Source organism: Giraffa tippelskirchi, chromosome 3, assembly GCF_054371585.1.
Source record: "Giraffa tippelskirchi isolate mGirTip1 chromosome 3, T2T-mGirTip1v1.2.pri, whole genome shotgun sequence".
NCBI classification, from domain to species: Eukaryota; Metazoa; Chordata; class Mammalia; order Artiodactyla; family Giraffidae; genus Giraffa; species Giraffa tippelskirchi.
In genome coordinates this window covers 149,588,317-149,605,852 of record NC_137277.1, presented here as the reverse complement: position 1 = coordinate 149,605,852, position 17,536 = coordinate 149,588,317, and the positions used below count along the sequence as shown (strand labels likewise).

Sequence of the window (17,536 nt, the reverse complement as noted above, 5' to 3'; positions counted from 1 at the left end):
TTCATTTTAGTTACACCAGAGACAAGGGCCTTATGTGGACTTGTTTGCTCCTAAGATTTGCTTGGAGAACGAGTGGAGCTGCTTTTCTAGAGCTGGAATTTGGGAACCAGACAGTGCAGTGTTCAGGACCTGCAGACCAGTACAGGGTTATCTATGCTGTCTTGCCATAGTAATGCCGTTCATAAACATGTTAATCCTTATTTTTACCTCATCAAAGTGTTAAGAAATTTGTTTGGCAACAAACTTCCTAATTTTAAAGTTAGGCTCAAAATATACTCTAATTGCTGAAAAAGTCAGTCCAAGGAATAAGGCTGACCTTCTACCATGTACCAGGGTCTCTGCTAGGGTAGAGGGAAGGAGGGAAAATGTATAAGATATGGAGACTACCTTCAAAAAGATCACATTTTCACATGGGAGATGCTCAATTAAAAATTGGTTACAACAGTATCCTAAGTGCAAAGAAAGATGTGAATCTAAGGTAGAAAGGAAGCATAGAGAAAGGAGCAGTTAGCTTTGTGGGAAGCGAAGTGGCCACCAAGAAAGGCATGTAGAAGAGTGACATCTGATCGAGATTTGGACAGATAATTGGGAAAGTGAAGATGGAATTTATTTCTGGCAGGAGAAGCACCACAGAAAGATCAGAAATGATAGCTCAGATATACCTTGTGGCATAAAGTGAGCATAATATCTTCATATGCTAAGAAGTTTAATTTAATTTTCCTCTTAAATAAAGCTGCCTTTCAGGTCTTACATAAGACGATGATCTTCCTATATTGGAAACTGTGAAAATAAAACCTGGCTGGGATGATTACCCAGAGATTATTAGAGTAGAAATTTTAGTTACTTAAGATTTTTATTCTATATAAAATGATATAATAGCTTTTCTATGAATAGATGACCAATGGTTTTTCATATTCTTTGAATTTAGAATGACCATTTTGGAATTGTTGTCAACAATGCATAATATTTTGGAATGCTTCTTAGCATTATCAGGAGGAAAGTACAAATCAAATTTTAAATTAACATAAAATACACATAATTGAACAAACAGCCCTACAAAGTAAAACTATCTGGGAACTTCTGATAATAACATTGAAATCTATTTATAAAAATTATTTTGGTGTACTGGGTTGGTCAATGTTATAGTTTTGAAAAATCAGTTGCTTATAAGGAGAAATATTAATCTTTGTTATATACTACCATACCTTCTGGGCTTCCCTGTAGCTCAGCTGGTAAAGAATATGCCTGCCATGCAGGAGACCCCACTTCAATTCCTGGGTTGGGAAGATCCCCTGGAGGAGGGCATGGCAACCCACTCCAATGTTCCTGCCAGGAGAATCCCCATGGACAAAGGAACCTGGCAGGCTACGTCCATAGGGTCACAAAGAGTTGGACACGACTGAGCGACTACACAAACACACCAAACCTTCTATTCTTAAAAGGGAAAAAAAATTACACTTTAACAGTATGCATGAGCAAGGATATTCAATTAATATGTTTTATTAAAAAAGCCACTAATTAGAATCAGGTTTCATTTGACAAGTGATATCCAAACTTTGCAAATCAGAAACTGCCAGGTATAAAATCAGCAGGAATTTTGTTAAGTCACTTTAATACTGACATTTTTTGACTATCATAGACTTCTATTAGTAACCATATTCATGTTTTATTATTATGTTACATAAGCCAAATATATCATTAATGTAGCTTAGTAGAAAAGGGGTTTCTGGTTTAATATAATTAGATTAACTATCCTTATTCCAATATTAGTTCCATTGGTTCCCAAGTTTGAGGAGTGTATTATCTTCTGGTGGTGTCTATAAAAACAGCAAAAAACTATCCCTCTGTAACAATCTTCTGACATGGCTACTAAAACATATATTTTATTTGGTTGCACTGCGGGGCTTGCAAGATCTTAGTTCCCCCACCAGGGACTGAACCCCTGCCATGGCAGTGAAAGCACTGAGTCCTAACCACTGGAGCCCCAGGAAATTCCCTGGCAAAAAGTAAAAGATCTTTATTTTAAAGAAGAATATTTGCTAGAGAGGTCAAGTTATTTGACTGGATTTCATGCAGCCAATAAATAGCAGAATAAGAATCCGAATTTGGATTTATCTCAGAGCTCAAGCTCTTAATCATACAAATTCTTCCTATTCTTAAATCATCCATAAGAACAATTTTTTTTTATGCATGTAAAGAGTAAGTGGGAAAATGTCTTCACCTAGATGAAAGAAAGATTGTATACAAATATAAGTGGCATTTATTTGGTAACAAATTACCATGTTCAGCTTTGCATGTTTTTGCCTTTAAAATTGATCTCGATTTTAGTATACCACTTAATGTATTAGCATAGTAATATGTAAATGTGTACTTTCAAGATCCATTGCTATATTTTCACATAGGAATTGTGAAATAGAAGCAAAATAGGAACTTTGAAAATTATCCTGTTATTCATATCATTTTAATTATGATGTTATTCATATTAAAGGAAACCTCAACCCAAACAGGTTAAATATCTAGTGTGAAGGTATACAACCAATTAGTCACAGAGATCAGGGACATGTTTCCGAATAATAAAGACTACAGGAAAATGATCTTGGTTAGGTACAATGTAATAGAAAGTTTAAGGGAAGTCGCTCAGTCGTGTCCGACTCTTTGCGACCCCGTGGACTGTAGCCTACCAGGCTTCTCCGTCCATGGGATTCTCCAGGCAAGAATACTGGAGTGGTTTGCCATTTCCTTCTCCAGGGGATCTTCCCGACCCAGGGATCGAACCCAGGTCTCCCGCATTGGAGGCAGACGCTTTAACCTCTGAGCCACCAGGGAAGTCCCAATAGAAAGTTTACAACATGTCAATTCTATGTATAGCTATATGCCTGGGACTTACTAACACCAAATAAAGTTCAATGATTGTTTCAGGAGGAGGAAACACCTTTTTATGTCTCTAACAATTCACATTTGAAACAATTCATTTCAATAATACTAATTCTAGCCTTACTTGAATCAACAAAAATGCAGTATGGGAAAGTAAGCATACTTACCTTGCCATGTGTAAGTAATTACTAGCATGTGCACCTGAGGAGATAGTTTTTCCACACTCTGACTGACTGTCACTGACCTGCTGCTTCTGACTTCCTTGATAAAATCAGATTACAAAGAAAGTGGAACACCTGAAAGAAATGGAGCTATTTCCCTGGCATCAGGCTTCATGACATCAGGTTCAACAGGTCCCTAATCCTTAAGAATAAAACAAGAGGGTAGAATTCTTAATGTGTTTTCTAATATCAATTGAGGTTTTATTTGGGGTATTAACTGGAGGCTTATCAATCCTAATCTATGCTTTAGTCAATCCTAAAGGAAATCAACCCTGAATATTCATTGGAAGGACTGATTCTGAAGCTAAACCTCCAATACTTTGGCCACCTGATTCGAAGAGCCAACTCAATGGAAAAGACCCTGATGCTGGGAAAGACTGAAGGCAGGAGGAGAAGGGGAGAGGATGAGATGGTTGGATAGCATCAACGACTCAATGGACATGAGTCTGAGCAAACTCCAGGAAATGGAAGGACAGGGAAGGCTGGCATGCTGCAGTCCATGGGGTTGCAAAGAGTCGGACACGACTGAGTGACTGAACAACCAGAGGCTTGCTTGATGGTGCAAAAACAAAAGTAAAGATCATTGCTCTCTAAGGAAATCTGGACTCCAGGTTGGGATCCTAGATTGTCGATCTCCAAATTCCAAGCCATCTAATGGTCCACTTTTCTAGTTAGCTTGTGGAAGCCTGAAATGGAGGAAAACAGTGCTTACCCTGGGATAAATCTATTAGTATGTTGAGGAAATGAAATAGCAGTTCTCTGAATGTTTGTACTTCTTAATGAAATTAAACCCTCCCATATAAAGTATTTTCATAGTGTTAAATCCTTTCATTTTATATAAAAAAAAAAAGTTTTTGGTTTTTTTTTTTAATGAAACACTAAATTCTGACTACTGCTCCTGCCTCATTTGTTAAGGGATTTGTACAAGGACATTTAAATAGTTCTCATCAATCCAACACCATGAGTGAGAAGACCTGATTCCTGAGCAGGAAGAGTGTCAGTAGCTCTACCTTGCTTGCTGACACCTTTCCTATACCGTGCTCCCACTTGTACACTTTTCTTAGTGACCTGTAAAGGACAGTGATGTGTAAATGCTCCACTATTTGGCTCAGAGACATTGTATATCTCTTGGTAATTTTCCCTAATTAAGTGAGCAAAACCAACAGTTTTGGCCCTAGAGTCACTACCCTGACTTTCTACTGTGTTCCTTGGAGGCCCTTTCTCTGCTTCCGGTTGCCCTGTAGAAGCTATTAGTTGAATATCGTCTTGAGTTAAACTTCATCCAGTTGGAATAACCACTTTCTAAAATATTGCAAGAAACTTACTATGCTGTATAGTAACAGTTTTGAAGTTATCTTGCTTATCATATTAAAAGCATTCTTTGGGGAGAAAGGTGTTCAGTTCTTTTTAGGTAATTAACCTTGTATACTTCAGTTGTTAGTTAGCTATCCTTTCTGTTCATTTATTAACTGAAAAAACATTCATTCATAAGGAAGTGTGCATTAGGCACTGTGCTAATAGATAAGGCTATGGACATGCATATGGAGAAGCACCTAATGTAGAGCTGCTGCTGCTACTGCTAAGTCGCTTCAGTCATGTCCGACTCTGTGTGACCCCATCGACGGCAGCCCACCAGGTTCCGCCGTCCCTGGGATTCTCCAGGCAAGAACTCTGGAGTGGGTTGCCATTTCCTTCTCCAATGCATGAAAGTGAAAAGTGAAAGTGAAGTCGCTCAGTCGTGCCCCACTTGTAGCGACCCCACGGACAGCAGCCCACCAGGCTCCTCCATCCATGGGATTTTCCAGGCAAGAGGACTGGAGTGGGGTGCCATTGCCTTCTCCGCCTAATGTAGAGACAGGCAGGTAAATACAGTCGAGTAGTTGAATTTGAGAGTAGAGGTATGACTTTAGGAGGGACACCTGAGTCAGGAAAGATCCGCGGAATTACAGCACACATCATATTTGCCAAATTATAACTCTTACCCTTTGGACCTGGATTGTGAGATTCTGAAGAAAGCTGAAGATTCTTTCTTAAAAAAAAAAAAAAAAAGAGCCAAATTTTTTCATATTATTTCCTGTATTCACCTTGAAACCTCATATATCTCAGGGTTAGAATTCCTGGTCTAGACTTAATTTTCAGTCCAAATTAGCTCTGTAGTATATAAATAGCTTATCCTTTTTCTTATTATAAAACCTTTTCCCCCCAGATTTTTAAGCTAAGTACTTTGTAATAGTATTCTAGAATCTCACCCCATGTTTAATGTTATAGACTTTAGTTACCACCTCAAGCTTTTTTCCTTGCTAGCCCGTATGTTACAGCTGTGGCTAATTCATATTTTGTAAAGTTTTAAAGTTGGTAACTTTTGTTAACCTTTAAAAAGAAAGCACTTTAGGACTTCCCTGGTAGTCCAGTGGCTAAGACCATGCTCTCAAAGCAGAGGACCCAGGTTTGTTCCCTGGTCAGGGAACTAGATCCCACATGCCACAACTTAAAGATACCACATGCTGCAACTAAGACCCAGGGCAACCAAATAAATAAATAAAAAGAAAGCACTTTGAGTTTAAACTATCTTCCACCAATAACACTTTTGCCTTATTTCCAGTATTTTTTCCTGAGATTTTTAGGTGCAAATTTTACCTTTGATTCTTGAAGATTCATTTATGACAAACTGTGGTTAAGTTGGCGCTTCCCCTATGGCTCAGAGGGGTTCGATCCCTCGGTGCGGGGGGAAGATCCCCAGGAGAAGGGCATGGCTACCCACTCCAGTATTCTTGCGTAGAAAATCCCATGGACAGAGGAACCTGGCGGAGCTACCGTCCATGGGGTCGCAAAGAGTCAGACACGACTGAGCACGCAGGCACAAATGTGCATCTCAGGTCAGTTATTAAGTCGTTGACTTAAAATCCTCTTTACACTTTTAAATAAGAGTTATACAGCATGTGAACGTTTCCCGCGTGCCGCCACGCGTGATGAGAAGCGCCCGAGGACTCAGGGATGACCAGGGTTCAGAAGCGTCTGTCCCCGCAGGGGTGGTAGCGCAGCGCCCACAGGTGCAGTGGGGCTGGGAGGCGGCGGGGTCCCGGGCTCCGGGCTCAGAAAAGGAGCGCAGAATTCCCTCTACTTCCCCACGCCTCGGAGGTCGCCCACTCAAGTACTTATACCCCTGTTCTAACGATTTGGTGTTTGTTATTTCACTTTATTAGAGGGATTCCGGAAAGGAGGAGCAGAGAGGGTCCCGGAGATTCTTCAAGAACCGGCTAAGAGCCGGGGCCTCCGCGGGTCGGGGTTAGACGGGAGCCCGAGAGGCGTGAACGCGGAAGACGCCGGGCCGCGGCGCCGAGGGCAGCGCGGCTCCCGCGTGCGCCAGGCCGCAGCGTTTAAATCTCCTGCTTCCCGCGGCGGGAGCCCGACACCTCCACGCTCTGGTGCGGAGGGGCACCGGCTGCGGGAGCGCCCCGGCGGCGGCAGCAGGAACCGGCACTGGGAACGACCCCCGCGCGGCCGAGCGCGTCGCGACTCCGGCGTCGAGGTGAGCGTCGGCCTCCCGGGGCTCCCACCCTGCGGGGCAGCGGAAGGGCCGCGCCCTCCCCGGCCGACCGGGGCCCGGAGGCCAAACCCTTGGTTCCCATGGCGACGCCCCTGGTGGCTGCACCGGCGGGAGGCGCCCGCCACGCGCGCACGCGGTCTCTCGGGGCCTCGCCGGCCTTCCCGGTTCCCTTGGGGACCTCGGTCCCTGCGGCCTCCCTCCCGGACAAGGTCCTGGCCGAGCTCCTCTGGGCTTACTCTGGGCAGATCGGGCTGGCAGTGGTTTTAGGCTTGCCTGCGTCCCCTCGGGACTGAGGGAGCGCCTCCCACGCTCCCCCGGGGGAGCGAAGGAGCGCCCGGGCCTGACGCTTGATTGAGTGATTTCTCTTGAAGGCGGAGGTCGCTTCCATTAGAAGCAGATGCTCCCGGCCCTTAGGTGCTTTCCTGCTGACCTCCTTTTTATCTTGTCATTTTCCTGTCGTTATTTTGTAATGAGAATGTCTTCTTTAGAAACTAAATGTCTAGCAATGGGTAAAAACACAACCTAAATAAAGGCGCGGTTTAAGACGAAGTGCTGCCGGCAGGAGCTGCCAGGGTCCCGGCGCACAAATCCTGCAGCCCAAGGCCTTTATCCAGCGTCACGGACCGATCCTAGGCGGACATGGAAACTCGGATCACCTGGTCAGTGCCCAAGTGCTGTCAGCAGTTATATACCTGATGCTCTGAGAAAGATGGAGAGGGGAGAGAAAAAAAAAATCCATCCTGGCAATTAACCCTCGATGCTGTGGATTTGCCAGTAGAGGGGGTGGGGTTATTTTTCAAGTAATAGATTATCTTGATGCACGGAGCATAAAAGCTATCATAAGCTATGGATCACCGTGGAATAGCTTATTGGGAAGATAACGTTTAACGATGGTTTGGGGTTTTATATGGTTCTGACTCAGTTAACGTAATGTAAGGTGATATTCCTTTAATGATCTTCACATCAATATTTATGCAGTAGCCACAGGTGCCTCATCCTTTAGTAGGAGTTAATTATACTAATAATTTATACTGGCCAAATAAACATCATCCAATGGTATGTATATATTTTTTATATGACCAAACTTTCTAGTCATTTTTGTATTCGTCTTTGCCTGACATATCCAGTATTCTTTGAAATTTATGTATTAGTGCAAAATTATTGTACATCTTGATGTTAAAACAGTTATGTGCAAGACATTGTTCTACTTAACAGTAATTAATGTTAGGGTTAGATGGTTGCTCAGAGATCAGCCAGTCCAAAGTGTAAAAACTGCAAACATAAGACGGGTGGAAAAACTAGGAAGCCATATTTTTTTTAGAAATATTTATTATAAAGCAATAAAATTTATACCAATGACTGAACTAGGACAAAATATCAAAATATTAAATATCAGATATAAAGCAGTATTGTTTTGTTCTACTATACTGTCAAACTCTATATTTCATTGTGTGGTGGTACATGCTTTATTAAAAATTTTTCCTTCTCCTTTGTTGTTTACCTTTCTCAGTACTCAAAGTGCCTCCTTTAAATTTTTATTCTTTAACAACAACAGATGGGGTGTGTGAAAGATTTTTCAGTATGTCTATGACTGGAAAGATTTCCTCATGTGAACTGGCTTTTGTTATATAATATCCTTATTCCCCTTTTCCATTGTGTTTTTCTTTCATCTGTTATGTGTTTCCTTTTTTCTGAAGTCGGACTTTTCAAACTTCTGCTCGCGTCCAATATTTGCTTTCTATGTAATTATTTATTGTATTATTATGATGATGATTTTCCCCTTGTTGACTCATTTGCAAATATCACATTAGGTTTAAAGTTTTTTTAATGCATAAACTCTTGATTCAACCCTTATATGTCCAGGAATTAATTTTATAGTACAATTAAACATGTATTTTAAATAATGTATATATGTTTATTAATTTCAGCATGGTTTGAAATAATAAAATTCTAGAAGTAGTCTAAATATCCATCAGTAATAGACCAGTCAAGTAGATTATAGTACATCCATACAAATGAAATGTTATATATACATTAAAATTGTATTACAGTTATGTAGAAAATTCCATGTCATACTCTTTTACCCTCAGCACTGTACAGCCTCACTTTTATCCATAATTTAATGTGGCTGAGGAGATGCCTGAGGTCAGGATAAATTATTTAACTTGTAGGTGGTCCTCTTTTTTTGTCTAGATCCTTGTAGCATTCTTTCTTCACCCTTAAAATTCAGCAACATTCCACAGTATGTCTTATTCTTGATCATTCTGTATTGATTTTTCCTGGAACACGATGAACCCTTTCAGTTTTCAGCTTATATTCTTGAATATTTTGGCTTTCCCATATGTCTGCCTTTCTCTGTCCAAGAATATTACTTAGATTAGATCTCAACTGCTTATATTCCAAGCCTATACATCATTTTGTTCTGTCTAACCACTTTGTTTAAATCTAACCACCTTTATCTTATAATCTTCATTCTGAATGATCTTCCCAGGTTTGTCATCAGGATTATTAACTTAGTTTTCTGAAGTATCTATTCTGCTTGAATTGTTTCTAATGTAGTTTTGAGTTCTCTGGTGTTTTTTTCTTATTTTTCTTTATATATTTAGCTTCCTTTAGCTCTTGCTAAAAAAAAATCTCTTTTATGGAGTTTGTTCCATTTATCTTCAGGCAGACCAGTTTTTCTTTAAACCTGTTCTATGAAGCAATTTTTCAGATGTATACATATATTCCCCTTTCTTGCTTTATGATCCCTCCATCTTTTCTTGTGGCTTCCCTGGTGGCTCAGATGGTAAAGCATCTGCCTGCAGTGTGGGAAACCCAGGTTCGATCCCTGGGTTGGGCAGATCCCCTGGAGAAGGAAATAGCAACCCACTCCAGTACCCTTGCCTGGAAAATCCCATGGACAGAGGAGCCTGGTAGGCTGCAGTCCATGGGGTTGCAAAGTGTTGGACACAACTGAGTGTCACTTTCACTTTCTTTTCTTGTAGTGGTACTTTTTCATGTTATTTATTTTGCATGTTATTGTTGGAAAGAGCAGTTCTGTTCTGGCTTGCTTTTTGCCCAAGAGTAGTGGAAGTAGCTCCTCTCGGATGCCACCCCTGACCTCGGACATGGGGTAGCTCCTCAAACTACCACACAGTTGCACTCATCTCACATGCTAGTAAACTAATGCTCAAAATTCTCCAAGCCAGGCTTCAGCAGTACATGAACCGTGAACTTCCAGATGTTCAAGCTGGTTTTAGAAAAGGCAGAGGAACCAGAGATCAAATTGCCAACATCCGCTGGATCATCAAAAAAGCAAGAGAATTCCAGAAAAACATCTAGCATCTACTTCTGCTTTATTGACTATGCCAAAGCCTTTGACTGTGTAGATCACAACAAAGTGTGGAAAATTCATTAAGAGATGGTTATACCAGACCACCTGACCTGCCTCTTGAGAAACCTGTTTGCAGGTCAAGAAGCAACAGTTGGTACAGGACTTGGAACAACGGACTGGTTCCAAATTGGAAAAGAGATATGTCAAGTCTGTATATTGTCACCCTGCTTATTTAACTTATATGCAGAGTACATCATGTGAAATGCTGGGCTGGATGAACCACAAGCTGGAATCAAGACTGCCAGGAGATATATCAATAAACTCAGATATGCAGATGACACCACCCTTATGGCAGAAAATGAAGAGGAACTAAAGAGCCTCTTGATGAAAGTGAAAGAGGAGAGTGAAAAAGCTGACTTAAAACTCAACATTCAACAAACAAAGATCATGGCATCCGGTCCCATCATTTCATGGCAAATAGATGAGGATACAATGGAAACAGTGACAGACTTTATTAATTTTATTGGGCTCCAAAATCACTGCAGATGGTAACTGCAGCCATGAAATTAAAAGATGCTTGCTCCTTGGAAGAAAAGCTGTGACCAACCTAGACAACGTATTAAAAAGCAGAGACATTACTTTGCAAACAAAGGTCTGTATAGTCAAAGCTATGACTTTTCCAGTAGTCATGTATGATTGTGATAGTTGGACTATAAAGAAAGCTGAATGCCGAAGAATTGACGCTTTTGCACTGTGGTGTTGGAGAAGACTCTTGAGAGTCCCTAGGACTGCAAGGAGATCAAACTAGTCAATTCTAAAGGAAACTAGTCCTGAATATTCATTGGAAGGACTGGTGCTAAAGCTGAAGCTTTAATACTTTGGCCCCCTGATGTGAAGAACTGACTTACTGAAAAGACCCTGATGCTGAGTAAGATTGAAGGGAGGAGGAGAAGGGAACAACAGAGGATGAGATGGTTGGGTGGAATCACCAACTTGATGAGTTGGAGCAAGCTCCCGGAGTTGGAGATGGAGCAAGCTCTACCTTGCTTGCTGACACCTTTCCCATACTGTGCTCCCACTTGCACACTTTTCTTAGTGACCTGTAAAGGACAGTGATGTGTAAATGCTCCATTATTTGGCTCAGAGCATTGTATATCTCCTGGTAATTTTCCCTAATTAAGTGAGCAAAACCAACAGTTTTGGCCCTAGAGTCACTACCCTGCATTACTTTACTAGCGTGTGAGATGAGTGCAATTGTGCAGTAGTTTGAACATTGTTTGGCATTGCCTTTCTTTGGGATTGGAATGAAAACTGACCTTTTCCAGTCCTTTGGCCACTGCTGAGTTTTCCAAATTTGCTGGCATATTGAGTGCAACATTTTCACAGCATCATCTTTTAGGATTTGAAATAGCTCAGCTGGAATTCGATCACCTCTTTATGCTTCGTAAGGCCAACTTGACTTCACACTCCAGTATGTCTGGCTCTAGGTGAATGATCACACCATCATGGTTATCTGGGTCATTAAGCTCTTTTTTGTATAGTTCTTCTGTGTATTCTTGCCACTTCTTCTTAATATCTTCTGCTTCTGTCAGGTCCATACCATTTCTGTCCTTTATTGTGCCCATCTTTCTATATGTTCCCTTGGTATTTCTAATTTTCTTGAAGCAATTGCTAGTCCTTACCATTCTATTGTTTTTCTCTATTTCTTTGCTCTGTTTGCTGAGGAAGGCTTTCTTCTCTCTCCTTGCTATTCTTTAGAACTCTGCATTCAGATGGCTTTATCTTTCCTTTTCTCCTTTACCTTTCACTTCTCTTCTTTTCAGCTACTTGTAAGGCCTCCTCAGACAACCATTTTGCCTTCTGCATTTCTTTTTCTTGGAGATGGTCTTGATCACCTACTGTACAATGTCATAAACTTCCATCCATAGTTTTTCAGGCACTCTCTCTCAGATCTAATCCCTTGAATCTGTTTGTCACTTCTGTATAATCGTAAGGGATTTGATTTGGGTCATACCTGAATGGTCAGTGCTATGAGATGTGGTAATTTTTTTCCCATTGGGAACCTGATTTAATGAATAGAGGAATTTTATAAATTTATTTATAATTGAGATATAGTTCATGTATAATATTATATAAGTTGCAGGTGTACAATAATTTTTAAAGGTTATACATCTCTTATAGTTATTTAAACCATTGGCTATATTCCCTATGATGTACAATATATCCTTGCAGTTTATTTATTTTATGCATAGTAGTTTGTACCTCTTAATCTCCTACCTCTATTTCCCCCTCCCCTCTTCCCTCTCTCCACTGGTAACCACTAGTTTTTTCTCTATATCTGAGTCTGTTTTCTTTTTGTTATATTCCCTAGTTTGCTTTTAGATTCCATTTATAGGTGATACCATACAGTATTTGTATTTCTCTGACTTATTTCACTTAGCAAAATAACCTCCAAGTCCATCCATATTGTCACCAATGACAAATTTCATTCTTTTATTATGGCTGAGTAGTATTCCATTGTATGTATATATATATATATATATATATATATATATATATATATATATATATATATATATACCATATCTTATTTAGCCATTTGTCTATTGATGGACATTTAGTAAGTGGAAGTAGAAGTGTTAGTTGCTCAGTCATGTCCGACTCTTTCTGACCCCATGAACTGTAGCCTGCCAGGTTCCTCTGTCCATGGAATTCTCCAGGCAAGAATACTGGAGTGGGTTGCCATTCCCGTCTCCAGGGATTAAACCCGGGTCTCCGACATTGCAGGCAGATTCTTTACCCTCTGAGCCATCAGGGAAGCCCTGGACACTTAAGTTGCTTCCATATCTTGGCAACTGTAAACAATGGTGCTATGAACACTGGGATACATGTCTCTTTTCAAATTAGTGTTTTTATTTTTTTTCTGATATATACACCCAGGAGTGAAATTGCTGGGTCATATGGTAGTTCTATTTTTAGTTTTTTGAGAAACTGCCATACTGTTTTTGACAATGGCTGTACCAGTTTATCTTGTTACTAACAATGTACGAGGGTTCTTGTTCTCCACATCTTCCCCAGTATTTTTTGTATGTATTCTTTTTTTATGGAAACTTTTCTGATAAGTGCGAGGTGATACCTCATTGTGGAATTTTAATTTGCATTTCCCTGATGTTTAACCATGTTGAGCATCTTTTCATTAGTCTGTTGGTCATCTGTATGTCTTCTTTGAAAACATGTCTATTCAGGTCTTCTGCCTTTTTAAAACAAAAATTATTTCTTTTCTTGGCTGTGCTGGGTCTTAGTTGTGGCATGTGAGATCTTTGATCTTTGTTATGGCATGAGAGGTCTGTTGTTGTGGCATGAGAACTCTTAGTTGCAGCACGTAGGATCTAGTTCCCTGACCAGGGATGGGACCTGGGTGCCCTGCATTGGGAGTGCAGAGTCTTAGCCACTGGACCACCAGGGAAATCCCCTTCCGCCTAATTTTAAGGCAAAGAAAATAAAAGCAGGAATAAATAAGTGGGACCTAATTAGACTTAAAAGCTTTGTATGGCAAAGGGAACATAGACAAAATGAGAGGACAACCTACTGGATGGAAGAAAGTATTCTCTCCAGGGAAAGGAATGATACTGCCCTCATCTTTTAAATCATTGCTCATCTAATAGGATAAACATATTTTTCTTTCATTTGTGCTTTAGTTACAAAAGTGATTAAATAACATTTTTGTGTAATGTTACACAAAACATTGGGCGTTTGAAGTCCTTTTGTGAATTGCCTATTCTTGTTTCACCCTTATTTTTAAATTAGTTTATCTTTTCACTATTGAGTTATGAATTCTCTAATTTAAAAATACTTTTTCTTCTTTATATCTCACTTTACCCAGTTATTTCTTTTCCAGATTTACTTATGGCCCATTTTGTTATATGAATTAGGATTTTTTACAGTATCTTACGTGATTTCTCTGCCTGGTTCCACCTAAGTTTTCTGGCCCCAAACATTCATCTATATTTTCACATGTCATTGTTACAAGATTTTAACATTTAAATTTTGAACCATCCTTACACTGACTAAGAATAAAAAGAAGAAGAAGACTAAGAATAAAAAGAATAAAAAAAAAATAGGCTTTTTTTCTCCAAATAGACAGTTAATTATCCCAACAATATTTATTGAATAATATATCCCTTTCCTAGTGATTTGAAATGCTACATTCATTGTAGTGGGCTAAATGTGACCCCCAAGGATAATAGGTCCTAATTCCTGGACTCTGTGTGTATATTACCTCATATGGTAAAATTTTTACAGATGTGATTAGGATTAGATTGTGTGAAGGATCTTGAGATTATTCTGGATTACCTGGGAGGGTCCTACGAACCATCATAAGTGTCCTCAATTTTTAGAGAGATAGAGGGAGATTAAACACATACAGAGAGGAGAAGGTGATGTGAAGACAGAGGCAGATTGGAGTTATGTTGCTGTTGGCCATGGGCTACCAGCAGCCACCAGAAGGTGGAAGAGAGAAGACAGTTTTCTTCCCCAGAGTCACACAGCAAGTACAGCCTTGCTAAGACCTTAATTCCAGATTTCTGGCCTCTAGAACTGAGATGGCAAATTTCTGTTGTTTTAAGCCACCAAGTTTCTGGTAATTTGTTACAGCAGCCCTAGGAAATTAACATATAGACCATATACTACATTCTTTCTATTTTTTTTTAATCTTTTTGTGTATTTCTTTTCATTTGTTTCCACTGTTTTATGGTTCTGGTATCAGTGCCATTCTGTTTTAATTAGTAAGATTCACATTCAGGCTTATTTTTTCGTAATTATTATTTTGTTAAAGTTATACATGTCCATGATGTCTAAAAGTCAAGTGTTAAAAGGATTATAGTGTTTAAAAGCAGTTCTCCCATTCCTCCTCCAGTTCCAGTCTCCAGTGTCACATACCTTCAACTCTGTGTTTTTGCTGGTATTTTCTAAATCACATGTATATATGCTACATTTTGATTTATTAATTTAAAGCATTATCTACTTACTTTCTATATGGCAGATGAGGACTAGCTCTCCTGCACCACCACAATCCTCTTTTGTCCTTCCCCAGTATAGCTGTATTATAATTTTATTAAACCAAGTAAGTGTTTATGTTACTGTGAACTAACAAGTATCTTTAAAACTTAGTCAAAAAATATTACTGAGATTGATCTCAAAGCACATACTGCCTATGTTTTCTTCTAGAAGTTTTATGGTTTTGGGTCTTATATTTAAGTCTTTAATCCATTTTAAATTTATTTTTATCATTGAGAAAGTAGTCCAGTTTTATTTTTTTGCACATAGCTGTCCAGTTTTCCCAACGCCATTTATTGAAGAGGCTCTCTTTTCCCCACTATATATTCTTGCCTCCTTTGTCATAGATTAATTACCCATGTAGGTGTGGGTTCATTTCTGAGCTCTCTGTTTTGTTTCATTGATCTATGTATCTGTTTTAGTGGCAATACCATACTGCTTTGATGACTTTAGCTTTGTAGTATAGTTTGAAATCAAGCAGCATGATCCCTCCAACTTTGTTCTTTCTCAAGACTGTATTGGCTATTCAGAGTCTTTTGTGTTTCCATACAGATTTAGAATTATTTGTTCTAGTTCTGTGAAAAATGCCATTGGTATTTTGTTAGGATTGCATTGACTCTGTAGATTTCCTTGAGTAGTATGGTCTTTTTAATAGTATTAATTCTTCTGATCCATGAGCACAGTTTATCTTTCCATCTATTTGGATAGTCTTCAGTTACTTTCATCATCATTCTACAGTTTTCTTAGTACAGGATGTTTACCTCCTTAGATTTATTTCTATGTATTTTATTCTTTCTGACTTGATTGTAAGTGGGATTTTTCTTAATTTCTCTTTCAGATAGTTCATTATTAGCATATGAAAATACAACAGATTTCTGCATATTAATTTTGTATCCTTCAACTTTACCAAATTCATTATTATGGTATATTTAGGATTTTCTATGTATAATATCATGTTACCTGCAAACAGTGACAGTGTGAGGTTGTTGGCAGGAGAGGGGAATAGGAGCTCCCTTAAAAATAATGTGTACATGATAGTCTTTGTAATAACTATTTTAACTCCTCAGACTTTTTTTTTGGCCGTGCGACACAGCTTACGGGCTCTTAGTTCCCCATCCAGGGACTGAACCCAGGCGAAAGCAGTGAAAGCACTGAGCCCTAACCACTGGACCACCAGGGAATTCCTCTGACTCCTCAGATATTTTTAATGCAGTTAAACTAGTTCTGACGCCTTTCAGATACGTAAAATTGTTACGTAAAAGTACAAGTACTTAATATATTACAGTAAATGAATGGCTCTTACTTTGGATAAAGGCTGCTGGTGTTAAATAGTAATCAGTTCCTCAGTTCAGTCTCTCAGTTATGTCCGGCTCTTTACGACCCCATGGACTGCAGCACGCCAGGCCTCCCTCTGTCCATTACCAACTCCCAGAGCTTACTCAAACTTATGTCCATAGAGTCAGTGATACCATCCAACCATGTCATCCTCTGTCGTCCCCTTCTCCCACCTTCAATCTTTACCAGCATCAGGGTCTTTTCCAGTGAGTCAGCTCTTCGCATCAGGTGGCCGAAGTATTGGAGTTTCAGCTTCAACATCAGTCCTTCCAATGAATATTCAGGACTTATTTCCTTTCGGATGGACTGGTTGGATTTCCTTGTAGTCCAAGAGATGCTCAAGAGTCTTCTCCAACACCACAATTCAAAAGCATCAGTTCTTTGGCGCTCAGCTTTCTTTATAGTCCAATTCTCACATCCATACATGACTACTGGAAAGACCATAGCCTTGACTAGATGGACCTTTGTTGGCAAAGTAATGTCTCTGCTTTTTAATATGCTGTCTAGGTTGGTCATAGCTTTTCTTCCAAGGAGCAAGCATCTGTTAATTTCATGGCTGCAGTCACCATCTGCAGTGATTTTGGAGCCCAGGAAAATAAAGTCTGTCACTGTTTCCATTGTTTCCCCATCTATTTGCCATGAAGTGATGGGACCGGATGTCATGATCTTAGTTTTCTGAATGTTGAGCTTTAAGCCAACTTTTTCACTCTCCTCTTTCACTTTCATCAAGAGGCTGTTTAGTTCCTCTTTGCTTTCTGCCATAAGGGTGGTGTCATCTGCATATCTGAGGTTATTGATATTTCTCCCAGCAATCCTAATTCCAGCTTATACTTCATCCAGCCCAGCACTTCACATGATGTACTCTGCATGTAAGTTAAATAAGCAGGGTGACAATATACAGCAGTAAATATTAAAAAAACAAAAGCAAAAACCTTGATAAGTAAACGTTTTTCATAAGAGTGATACAATAGCTAATTGTACATGTTAATTGTAGCAAACTTGGAAATTGCAGAAAAGTATCATGTTATCCCCCTGCAGAGAAAACCTTTGTTGACATTTTGGAGTGTTTTCTGTCAGTTTTGCCTTCCCTCAAGTTGAATTACTAGCAAACTCTGACTCTTTCGGGAAATGCTGATTGTGTTTGTAAGAAAATTCGTGGCTTTGGAGCCAGAGTAATCAAGAATACTA

General features: G+C 39.5%; 1 protein-coding gene and 1 long non-coding RNA gene across 25 annotated transcripts in view; one reads left to right on the top strand and one right to left on the bottom strand.

The window, feature by feature from the left end:
• The first annotated feature begins 6,006 nt into the window (after positions 1 to 6,006).
• Positions 6,007 to 17,536, top strand: part of ICA1L (islet cell autoantigen 1 like) — a 75,730-nt gene continuing 64,200 nt past the window's right edge. For 11 of the 24 annotated variants that reach the window (XR_014080047.1, XR_014080046.1, XR_014080050.1 and 8 more), the window contains exon 1: positions 6,778 to 7,301. Coding sequence is in view for 7 of the 24 variants with exons in the window: in XM_081581989.1 (XP_081438115.1) it covers positions 7,282 to 7,301 (20 nt within the window). In the remaining 17 variants the exon portion in view is untranslated. The other 13 variants (XR_014080053.1, XR_014080049.1, XR_014080048.1 and 10 more) reach the window with 7 other exon arrangements.
• LOC145542671 (uncharacterized) lies at positions 6,062 to 14,076 on the bottom strand. The gene is made up of 2 exons (XR_014080060.1): positions 12,759 to 14,076; positions 6,062 to 9,392 (listed from the first exon to the last, which is right to left on the bottom strand). It is a non-coding gene; the product is annotated as an uncharacterized LOC145542671 (long non-coding RNA).